Genomic DNA, 11992 nt, shown 5'->3' with positions numbered 1-11992 from the left:
GAAATTCATCCGCTCCCGGTAAGAAACAACCAATCAGAGCTGCGGTCAGTAACTTTTTTTTGTGTTCAAGATTTACAAAATGTATATAATAAGCGAGTACACCGTGAATCCATTTTCCAAACTGTGTTTTTAGCCTGTCCTGAGTCATTAGGGTACATCTATAATAAGTGTTTATATTCTGACTATTTTAGATTGCTTTGGGGGTACCGCAGCGGAGTAACCCAGTACCGTTGTGATTCTTCATTGACATAAACAGAGAGAAGTAGCTCCGGCTACAATGTTCTTCAGCAAGACGCAAGCAGTTCTGTTTATTAACCGCTAGAGCATCAAAAGTTACCGACTGCAGCTTTAAGTCTGTAGAATACACTTAAAAGGATAATTTTATTAAAAACAATTCATTTTTGTTATAAAATAATAAACTATTAAAGTACTAAGTTTAAAATCATCAAAAAATTCCAATGTTGCAAAGTTTTTTGTTAAGTATTTGTTTATTACAGAAAACAAACTGCACATCAGGCAGCAATTTATGAACAGGCTTTCTACAAAATAACAGTTATAAGGAGATATGCTAAATGGATTATATCCGTATAATATTGACCATCGTGTGGACTTTTTAACATGGAAATTTTTTTATTAACAATGTTGAAAAGTAAATTTAGCACATTTTCATGAAGCAGTAAGGTAAAGTGTCCTACTAGACAAAATTTTAAGAAGAAAAAAAAAGTGAGGGAAATTCTTCCAGCGGAAATAATTGATCAGACTTTGAATGAGACTGAAGTCCTTGGCACTGAAACATGGTTTTCTGTATGTCATCTCTGCTTGTAGCATTTGCAATATTGCAGCTTTAACCCATAAGATAACCACTGCAAGACAAACACATTCAGATCATCATTAGAAATAGAGAGTTCAAAGAAAAGACAAGTGAGACTGTTCTAAAACTATAATGTGGTGACATATGTATACAGCTTTAAAGAAACGGAGATAAAAAAAATTGATGCTATCTCTCTGGAATACACAGAGAATAATAATAAGAAGAAGAAGAAGAAGAAGAAGAATGAGTAGTGTGTCCAAACCTCAGTCTGGTAGTTTACTACAATATAAACATATAAATAGTCAAAAGACGACAGAATACCCAAGATTTGTCACTCGAATAGTTTTGAATGGGGAAAAATGCAACACTCAATATGAATCGTTTCACTGCAGCTGCCGTTAGAAGTCATGGTTGCTATTGTTCACATCTCAGAACAATGTGAATGTGCACTGGCTGGTCTAGCCTAAGAAATAAGCTTTTTATAACACTATTTGAGCAAATTAAACAACATTTATGATTCAGTTGTTGTCAGATTTTCTTGGTGATTTAAAAAATTTAATTTAATTGTTAGCTTAGTGAACAGTTTTGGAGAATTTGATGTTTCCCCATTCAAAGAGATAGGAGCGTTTAGCGTTTCAAAGATGACTGCCAAGTGACATGACTTGCTTTAAAGGGACTTTGGTAAAGTTTACTGACTTACGGTAGTTTCATTCTCATGAAGACTCTGGCCATAAAAAAGCTTAGCAACACACTGACAAAGCCAATGAAGAGCAGAAGGAAACGGTTGAGCTTGGGAATGTTGGGCGCATTAGAGCGATCCAGAATTATGAAGCCAAGGCCTCCCATGGTGAAGAGAAAACTGGAGGCCAGCCCCTCCATAATGTACTGCCCATTCACTCTTTAAAAAAAAAAAAAAGAATACAATAATTCAGCAGAACACTTTCACGTCATGTTTGGAGATGTTTATTCAAAAACTCTGATTTTTTTCAAGATCTATCACCATTTCAATTATTGTTTATTTTACAAGTGAAACAGCAAGATGCCTCAGGTACATCTAAAGGGCCACCAGGTGGCCGATTTTATGATGACCAGCCGTATCAAAAAATGTTTTACCTGTACGCCAGAAAAGCCACTGGCCTCTGATGCCCGTGTTCATCTGTCATTGATCCGACACTTGGAGGTTCAACGATCACATCATATATGATGCCTGAAGGGATTAAAAGATTACATCAGTACGGTTCAATCATTCAGAGACACAGTTGTGTCGTACTTAAAAGCATTTATCTAGCTACATAATGAAATAATAATAAGCTTCCGTTTAATTCTTGCTCATGTAATATGTAGACAGGAGCAGAAGAGCAAGTTATTCTGTCTAATTTACAGTGTGCAATATAATTTGAGATGTATTAACGTTACCGATATTAGCACAGTCACAGAAAGCAGGCTAACTCGCAAGATTATATAACAAAACACGAAAGCATTGGTATTCATATTAAATTAAACTTTAGTACACAAAGGCTCTACGGGATATTTTCACTAGTAGATAAAAGATTATGCAGAAGCGCGCACACACAACAGGATACGGGTTAACGTTAGCTGAATGCTAGTTTAGTTCTTACCACCGGTAATGAGAAAATACGAAACAATCACGACGGCATATACGGTCATTGCAGAAGGCATATGTAGCCATGACGGTTTTTTAAGTTTGATGTTCGGACATTCCAGTACAGTAAACGGTAGGCTGAAGAGAGTCTCCATGGTTTAATTGAGTACTATACTCCTGTGGCTGCCCGGCTAATGGATACGTCACAATCGCCGTAGAGCGACGTGTACAGGAAAAAGGCTGGAGAGGGTTCTTCTTCTTCTTTAATTACAGTTGGCAAACCAGCTTAAGGTGCATTTCCGCCACCTACAGGGATGGAGTGTGAGACCATGGGCGAGTGTTTGGGTGCATCCAGAGCCGTTGAGCTCGAGAAGGGTCTGGCTGCTAGAGTTGTGACGTTCGCGAACGAACCGATTCTTTTGAACGGCTCATAAACATGAACGATGGGAGCCGAGTCGCGACTGGAGAGGAGCCGTTCTTTCTATCGTTCTTTTTTCCTATGCGTGTTCATACAAATGAGCTCCTCCAGGAGACAGAACAGTTATAGGGGGAGGGGCGCACCCAGCGCAGGCCAACCCTTTATAGCGTGATGATATTAGTTATTAGTTGTGCATGCATTTACATTGCATTTTGTGTTCATTTAAAACTTATTTTAAAATCATTTAAAATGTTCTTTTGTGATACTGTACTTGTATAGAAATGTTTCACTAAAAGCTGTTTTCCACAGACATTCATTGCAGCCCACTTTGTTATTGTTCATTGACTTGAAGGGGCTGATGTCCTATTTGCAAAGTTTACAGTAGTAATAGTATGTAGTATGTAGACATTTCCATTTTATTTATTCTAATTTTATCTACTTTAAAAAAAAATTAGTTTTCTATCAAAATGTTCTTGTGTGATAACAATGTTCTTGTGTGGAAGTGTTTGTAGTAAAAGCTGTTTTGCACAGAAATTCATTGCAGCCGGCTTCGTTTTTTATGTTTATTTGTGAGTAGGTATTGTATGAATAACATAAGTCAACGTAGTTTTACACACACACACACACACACACACACACACACACTTTGTACTAAAGGTAAATCAAAATAATGATGTCACTGTCTAAGCAGAGGGATTTGTGCAACCCTATGGAATATAGTCCACACATGAGAAATGAGGTAATAATCAATATTTCAGAATAATTCAAACTCAGATATTGGTGTGTGATATCTGAGCTTTAATTATTTGACTACAAATCTCACCTCATAATACCTCCCAGTGATTATTTCCAGGATAAACTGAGATGCCCCCAAGCTGGCTTCTTAAAACTGACTAAATATTTAAAAAGAGCCAAAAGAGCCATTCTTTTGAACGGCTCTTTGAAAGGAACGGATCGCGAAGATCCGGATCCCCTCAAAGAGCCATAAATCCCATCACTACTGGCTGCAGACCATGGGCGAGTGGAGCTCCACTCTCAAACCGGAAATACGTCACCTCCACTTGAAAACATCAAGATGGCGTCGCCGTGAGTACTTCAAACTTATACTCAGGTAGTTTTATCTCTGCATCGCTAAAATGGTGAACTGACGCTGTTGTAACGTGCAGTGTAAGAAAACCACACAGGGCTTACGTGAAATTATTCACAAAAGGATTAATAAACACTGTGGATTTATAGATTTATATCGCGAGCAATGTTGATGTCTGGCCACTGATCTATAAATCATATATACACCACATATAGTCATGTATAGATCAATGTGTCTGCCCAATGTTTTTTTTTTTTTAAGTTATCAAGTTCAATTACAAACCTTTACGCCACATTTCAACAACTGAACACACAATATTAGTGTTGATACAGCCAAATAGAAAGAAAAAAGATGAAAAAAAAAACAAATAACAATAATCACATCATAAGATAAAACGGAATAAATAAGGGAAAGAAAAAGAAAGACGAGGGTCTTATTCTAACAATAAAAACAAGTTCAAAGCATACAAGAGTTTCTGGGCATTCCTGTCCCATCATGTAATGAAGAGACTTTGCAAATATCTTTAGTTCATTCTTCCATCCGCTGAAGTGAGGTTTAACCTTTAAAAACATACATCTATGAATATAGTATTTGCACAAAGTAATTATCAAAAAGTCTAGGATCTTATCCTTCAACAATACTCCAACCTTAATTGAGACCAGAGTCAAAGGGTGTATTGATATATGTTTGGAATGAAGCCAGTTTTGAAATTCCAGCCAAAAAGTCAGTACAGATTCACATTGTAAAAACATATGATCTACAGTTTCAATATCTTTCTTACAGAACCTGCATGAATTGTTCTCCCAATTAAATCTTTCTTGTAGAAAGTTATTGGATGGATAAATGTCATTTAGAATTTTAAATGTTACTCCTTTGGCTTTAGGAAGAACTGGATAAGTAAAATAACGCTTCCTTATTTTCTTTGCCTCTTCTTCACAAAATTTTTGAAGAACACACTTTCTTTTTTAGTTGACTGGGGAAGTACAGTTTGGATAATACATTTCTGATAAACTTATTTTTTAATTGTTTGCTCTTTAAATTTTTACCTTCAGTACATGACGGATAGCATAGGTGTAAACTTAGTTTTTGATGGCTTGTGTTAAAATAACATAGTGAATATGAAAGGACATTATCGTTTTGTATGTGTATGCCTTTAGCATTTGTTGTATTATTTTAAAAATGTCATATGAGGTGGTTGTTTTCATATTTAATTTTTCATTCACTTCCAGGGATAGGATTGGCATGGAAGATGCATCACTTTACGAAGTCAAAGTCTTTTTACATGTGACATTAACATGTACATATTTATTTTTTCTATTTTGTTGTTCTATTATTCTATTGTTTGACTTTTTTGTTTCAGATCAAATGTATATCAAGTGTTATCCATCCTCATAACACCTCCACAAATAGAGACAGGAACTTCTGAGCACCATCGCCATGTCTGATTTGGGACTGTCATAGGTGAATGATGCAGTACTTTTCTGTGTTGAATTTACATAACGTCAGTACACAGACATAGTTTTGCTCCAGTTTTGCTATGCTCATGTCTTTGTGTCCCCAGCCCAGCAATCAGATCAGAACAACAAAGCACAACTGTGGTGGCCCAGGCACCTTCAGCAACAAGTAAATTGCTTTAAAGGGGGGGTGAAATGCTCGTTTTCACTCAATATCCTGTTAATCTTGAGTACCTATAGAGTAGTACTGCATCCTTCATAACTCCAAAAAGTCTTTAGTTTTATTATATTCATAAGAGAAAGATAGTCTGTACCGATTTTTCCCGGAAAAACACGACCGGCTGGAGGCGTGACGTGTGGGCGGAGCTAAAGAATCACGAGCGCCAGTAAGCTTTAGCGTTTAGAGCATGTGGAAGCTGTGACATTACAGTGAGGGAAAAACCATCATCCTAAACAAACCATGGCTTACAGTCAGATTCAGCCGTTTATTTATGATCCAGAATCAGATCCCGAGGCTGAAACTGAACGAGAGCAGCGGCAGCAACGACTCGCTCCGAGCACTCCGGTCTCCGGCATGGGAGGGCACGCACTAACAAGGAGGCAGAGATATTTTAAACAGTTTTACTCACCGCCTGCGGTTCCAACACACGATCGTGACCCTTTTTTTTGGGATTGCATCATCCTTAAGAAATAAACAATATGCAAATCCGTCGTCAAACTGGGCCTTGTTTGTAAAACAAGCATCTTCGAAATGCAGGGAACAAACAAAAACACTTGCACAACTCCGTTGATGCTCTGTAAAAATAAACTCCATCCACTGGTCCCTTAATGCTGTTTTTTTTTTGGTAATCTGTGCAGGGTTGTCTTGCCCTGGCAACCAAAAACACACCTCTTTTGTAACTTTTCGCGACGGTCTCGCTCTGATCAGTGAAATGTCTGTGCTCAGCCTCGCAATACGGGAGCGTGCGCTCTTCCGGCAGAAGTGCTCTTAGCACCCATATAAGGAAATTCCGCTCCATCAAACGTCACACAGAGCCATACTCGAAAAAAACTTTCCGAAACTTGTGACAAACCGGAAGGAGTATTTTGGGAACAAAAATACTCCTCCAAACGTACAACTTAATTTTTGAAACTTTTGTCCATGTTAAGCATGGGAATCCAACTCTTTAACAGTGTAAAAAAACTCAGTATACATGAAATAGCATTTCACCCCCCCCCCCCCCCCCTTTAACATTAATGATAACGCAATGTCAGTATTGTAATTAAACTTGACCCATCTGACGTAATTGTTCATGCCAGAGATTTAACAACACTATCAGCCAGGAGCATATTTAACAGGAGGCACACTTCAGCTGGCTTGATGGTGACTTCAGTAAGTGTGGTTGACCCTCTTGTTTTTTGTGGCTATAACAATTAGGCTAAGTAATCTCACTCTCTTCCATTTCCCTAACATGAAACTTTTGACTGAAACATGAAAATTATTATTATTTTGGTTGCATTTTATTTTACAGTATGTGTACTAACATGTACTTACAGTGTATTTATCTAAGAAAGTTCTGGTAACACAAGGGAACTACATGGGGTAGGGTTAGGTTTAGGGGTAGGTTTAGGGTTAGTACCTAGTTATTACATAGTTATTGTAATTACTATAATAAGTACATAGTATGTACATGATGAACAGGACTGTAAAATAAAGTGCTACCATTATTTATTTATTTTTGATACTGAACAGGTGCAGTGAATATATTTAAAGATACACTATCATTATCTAAAGTACAGAAAGCCTTACATCATCTCTAGGTGGAGTCGCCTACAGTCCAACCAGCTTCACAAAGACTGTGGGGCTGGTTACCAGGAAAATGGATAACAGGGAGTGCTTTTGGGGTTTTACTCCACAGATGACCACCCTGGTTACTGTAGCTGGGATTGCTTCACAGACGATGGAGGTCTTGAAGAGTAAAGTGTGTGTGCGTGCGCACACATTGTGTTTTTACTGTAACAATTATGGTAACTTGCAGTTCATGTATTTTCAGTGTAGTGTAAGATGTGTTTATTATTATTACTCAAAAGCCATTAAAACTGTTAAATTGTGGAAATTATTCTTCATTATTTTACTGTGGTTTATTTGTATATGTTGTTATTTTGCTTAAAATTCAACACACAAAATTCGGGTTGATGTATTATTTAGATAATTTATTTAATATTTTTCACTGCTAAATATAACAAACATAAGGTTAACGTTCTAAAATATATGGAATGTTACATTGGCAGTTGTACATTGGTAAAACAAACATGAACAAAAGGCAGAAGCCCTCAAAATATGGATTGTGGATGTCTGTAGTGCAAATTGCTGGGGGGGAATAAAAAAAAAACGCTGTCGTGTCATAAACTGTAATAGATTAGTATAATTATTTTTATTATTATTTCTACTAAGTAAAAAGTAAAAAAGATAAAAGTACAGAATATATTAACATTACGTACAAAGAGGTGTCATAACTTGCAAAGCACCCTTTATACATGTATATAACAATGAATAATATTAAACGAAAGTTTGGTAGAGCTGACTTTTTTTTTCGCTCTTAAATGGAGCTCCACTCGCCCCCATGGAGGTGATGTGATTCTACGCAAAGTTTTGCCCGGACCAACATGGCGGCCGCGTCATTAGTGGAGGCGACGTAATTCTGCGGAAAGTGTGGCCCGGTCCAACATGGCGGCGGAGTCGCTAGTGGAGGTGACCTATTTCAATTCAATTTCAATTAATTTGTATTTCCGCGGAGGTCGATCCAAGATGGCGGCATGTTAAGATAACTAGTAGCTCTGCTGAAAAAAACTATTATAACTCATGTAAACCGTCTACTTTCAACTGGTTACTTAACACATCCATTGTGTGTTTTATTAATGATGTAATTGTGGAATAATTATGCCAAAAAGTGCTGGAAAACGTAAAGAACGGGCAAAAAATATGATGGATGTATCCATTGAAATGCACGATTACGCACTTTCTGCTGTTACGGATCCTGGTCTTGGACACACTTTGGATACTCTTTGCTTAACTCATCTTCCCGACACGCCAACTAAGCCTGTTTCTAAGAAAGGAAAAATTTAGAGTTTGGAGGATGTGGTCGCGATGCTATCATCCATTTCATCACTGATTAACGAGCGCTCTGATTCTCTTGAAAAGTTGGTGAATAACAATGCTATGAAAATTGAGGGTTTGAAAAAGACTGTGGACTTTGTCTCTGCTGAAGTCAAAGATATGAAAGTGAAGGTTGACCACCTAGCTTCTCGGTTGCATCTCGGCGAGCAGCGAATTGAGATGTGTGAAACTCGTTTAGCAGACATGGGGAGATATTCGAGGCGCTGGAATCTTCGGCTGAGAGGGGTTCCAGAAAAGGAGAAGGAGAACATCAGGGATGAAGTCATCCGCATATGTGAACAAACATATCCTGAAGGGAAGGGCAAACTCTCCTTTGCTATAGACACAGTTCACAGATTGGGGAAAAAGCCAAATGAAATTGGCAACAAGTCTGTCTCTCGTGCTGTCACAGTACAGTTTACCTCACGCATTATCAGGGATGCTATATGGAAGGCAGCGAAGTCTTCGGCTTATCTAAAGGACAATGGGATGCGGTTTATGGAAGACCTTACTCCACTGGACAGAGAACGACGGAAGAAGTTGTGGCCTATGGTAGAAGAAGCACGCGCAGCTGGAAAAGCTGCCTACTACGTCGGTGCACGCGCCTTCATAAATGGTACTGAGAGCCGTTTGCCTGTGTCTGCTGAAAAATAAATTAAAAATAAGAAGACTCAGATTTTCTTTTACGATCATAACTCCCTTTAGCGGACCAGTTTATCGTTGACGAACTTTACCATTTTTATCGAAGTTTTCGATTACCAGCTACCATCACATCTACGGAAGATGCGTCTGTATTATTACGGCTTGTGTTTTTCTTAACATATGTTGCTTTTTTCGGCAACCAGTTGTCATGTCTTGACGGAAGGATTATTTCTCAGTATGTTCAGCTGAGCTACGTTTCTCAGGTTTATACTTACTACTTGTTGTGCTCTTTTGCACTTGCTTTAACTTTCTCTGTTCATTGACCTGGTCATTATTTCTATTTCTGTTATCTCTCTAAATGCCAGGGGTTTGAGAGATTCTGTGAAGCGTAAAGCTCTTTTTCTTTTTGGGAAAAAATACAATACCGACTTCTGTTTCTTCCAAGAGTCTCACTCAACTGTTAATGACTGTAACTTCTGGAAATCACAGTGGGGAAAAGATGCATGGTTTTCTCATGGATCTGAACGTTCGGCAGGTGTTTTAACGCTAATAAATAAGTTTTCTGGTGATGTTCTACATTATTACTGTGACCCTTGCGGGCATTTTATTTTTTTGGTTCTTTGCACTAATAACATTTTCATTTTTTTGATTAATGTGTATGGTTACAACACTTCAAATGAAAACCTAGCTCTTTTTGAGGTGATTGAAAACAAAATTGCCTTATGGCTAAACAAATATCCATCTGGTACAATTTGTATTGGAGGAGACTTTAACATTGCTCCAGATAATTTGCTAGATCGTATGCCACCAAAGAACACTCCATGTAACTTGTTATTAAAAACCTTCATGGAGAAATATGACTTAACAGATATCTGGAGACAAAAATATCCAACTAAAAAAACATATACTTGGTGTAATGCTGATTTCTCCAGGCAATCAAGAATAGATTTTTGGCTTATTTCTAGGAATATTGACTTACAAAGTATCTCTGTTGAGATAATTCCAACCCCTCTTACTGACCATAAAGCAATTTTTCTCAATATGCAGATATCCAATTATTATGGTCCTGCAAAATCATCTTATTGGAAACTCAATAATTCTTTACTGAAAATCGAATCAGTAAAAATTGAGATTACACATCTCATTAAGTATTTTTTTTAAAAAGGCTAATACAGAAAAATTATATTGCACTAATTGGGAACTCTTTAAATTTGAGGCTTCAAAATATTTAAGACATGTTGGCAGTCATCTTGCTAAAGTTAATAAAGAACAGGAAGATATAATAATATTTGGAATTACCTCACTTCTAAACAAAGGGTCTAATAACTTTTCAGATATAGATAAAGCAAATATGGCAGAATTACAAAGCAAACTAGACACAATCTATAAAAAAAAGGCAGAAGGAGCATTTATAAGGTCTAGGAAACGATGGCTGGAGGAAGGTGAACAGAATACCTCCTACTTCTTTAGATTAGAAAAGAATCATGCAACGTTAAATACTATTCATCAATTAAAAATTAATGATAAAATATCCAAGGACCCTAAAGAGATTTCAGAGTATTGCTCCACCTTTTACTGTAATCTATATGCGTCACAATATGATACTAAAGCCTCAAATGACTTCTTAAATTCAGTGGAACTGAATAAAAAAATAAATAATTTAGATAAGGCTGTGTGTGACCAACCTATTAGTTTAGAAGAAATAATCAATTCAATTCATAATTTAAAAAATAATAAGTCTCCTGGAACTGATGGTCTAACCTCAGAATTTTATAATTTATTTGCTGAGCAACTAGCCCCTTTTCTTCTTTCAGTTTTTTGTGAAAGTTTATCTAAGTCCAGCCTCCCATCTACCATGACTCAGGGGTTAATTACCCTTATTCCTAAACATAAAAAAGATTTGACTATAATTGATAATTGGCACCCAATTAGTCTTTTGAATAATGATTATAAGTTAATTGCTTCTATATTTGCAAAAATAATCAAATATGTATTAGAATATATTATAGATGAAACTCAGTCAGGTTTTATGAAAAACAGGCACATTTCGAATAATATAAGGTTGGTTTTAGATACATTAGATTATTCTTATTTAATTGATGAAAATAGTTTTATTTTATTCTTAGATTTTCGCAAAGCATTTGACACTGTGGAGCATCTTTTTTTTTTCTTCTTTAAGGGTTTTTGGGTTTGGTGAGTTTTTTTGTGCAGCTGTTGAAACCCTGTATAATAATGCTAATTGCTCAAACTCAAACATGGAACTACATCTAGATTTGATTTAAAAAGAGGTATTACACAGGGTTGTCCTATTTCTCCGTATCTTTTCCTGCTTGTAACTCAGTTATTATCTATGCATGTTAGAAAAGGTATTCTTAAAGGTATTTCAATTGCAAATAGAGATATTATTATAAGCCAGTTAGCCGATGATACAACCCTTTTTAAAAAAAAATAGTGATCAAATTCCAATTGCAATTAATATTATTTACAAATTTTCTCTATCTCAATGTCAGTAAGTGTGAGCTAATGGCTGTTAAAGACTGTGATTTAACAAGTATTAGTAACATTCCTGTCAAGGAGAGTGTTACATACTTGGGTATCATTATTGTGTCAGGGTTTGGCAAAGGAGGAACTCAAGTGCAGACAGGATTCTCAACACGAAGGGTTTATTAAACACAAAAAGGGGAAAAACAAAACCCACGAGGGGGAAAACAACGGCTAGGGCAGAAACTAAACAACTTAACAGGACAGGATCGACATGATAAACAAACTCTTAAACACTAACTACAAACAAACACTCATGGTTATACAAAGACTTCAAGGATTCAGGAACATATAAAGACA

General features: G+C 36.6%; 1 protein-coding gene and 1 long non-coding RNA gene across 2 annotated transcripts; one reads left to right on the top strand and one right to left on the bottom strand.

Annotated features, from left to right (window-relative positions):
* Positions 1 to 469: 469 nt before the first annotated feature.
* ostc (oligosaccharyltransferase complex subunit) lies at positions 470 to 2692 on the bottom strand. The gene is made up of 4 exons (XM_026247051.1): positions 2431 to 2692; positions 1925 to 2018; positions 1512 to 1709; positions 470 to 863 (listed from the first exon to the last, which is right to left on the bottom strand). The coding sequence occupies exons 1-4, from the start codon at positions 2567 to 2569 to the stop codon at positions 845 to 847; spliced, it is 450 nt and encodes a 149-aa protein (XP_026102836.1). The 5' UTR covers positions 2570 to 2692; the 3' UTR covers positions 470 to 844.
* Positions 2693 to 3860: 1168 nt separating this feature from the next.
* Positions 3861 to 7730, top strand: LOC113074288 (uncharacterized). Its single transcript, XR_003280626.1, has 2 exons — positions 3861 to 5542; positions 6673 to 7730. It is a non-coding gene; the product is annotated as an uncharacterized LOC113074288 (long non-coding RNA).
* The last annotated feature ends 4262 nt before the right edge of the window (positions 7731 to 11992 follow it).

This window comes from Carassius auratus, unplaced genomic scaffold (genome assembly GCF_003368295.1).
Source record: "Carassius auratus strain Wakin unplaced genomic scaffold, ASM336829v1 scaf_tig00014207, whole genome shotgun sequence".
Taxonomy (NCBI): Eukaryota; Metazoa; Chordata; class Actinopteri; order Cypriniformes; family Cyprinidae; genus Carassius; species Carassius auratus.
The sequence above is the reverse complement of the archived record's forward strand: the minus strand, read 5'-3'. Positions and strand labels throughout refer to the sequence as shown.

Coding starts and splice junctions, on each gene's coding strand:
- ostc (XM_026247051.1), bottom strand. CDS start 2,569: ATGGAGACTCTCTTCAGCCTACCGTTTACTGTACTGGAATGTCCGAAC. Junction 2,019..2,430: donor GTATTTTCTCATTACCGGTG/GTAAGAACTAAA, acceptor TAATCCCTTCAG/GCATCATATATGATGTGATC. Junction 1,710..1,924: donor GTGGCTTTTCTGGCGTACAG/GTAAAACATTTT, acceptor TTTTTTTTAAAG/AGTGAATGGGCAGTACATTA.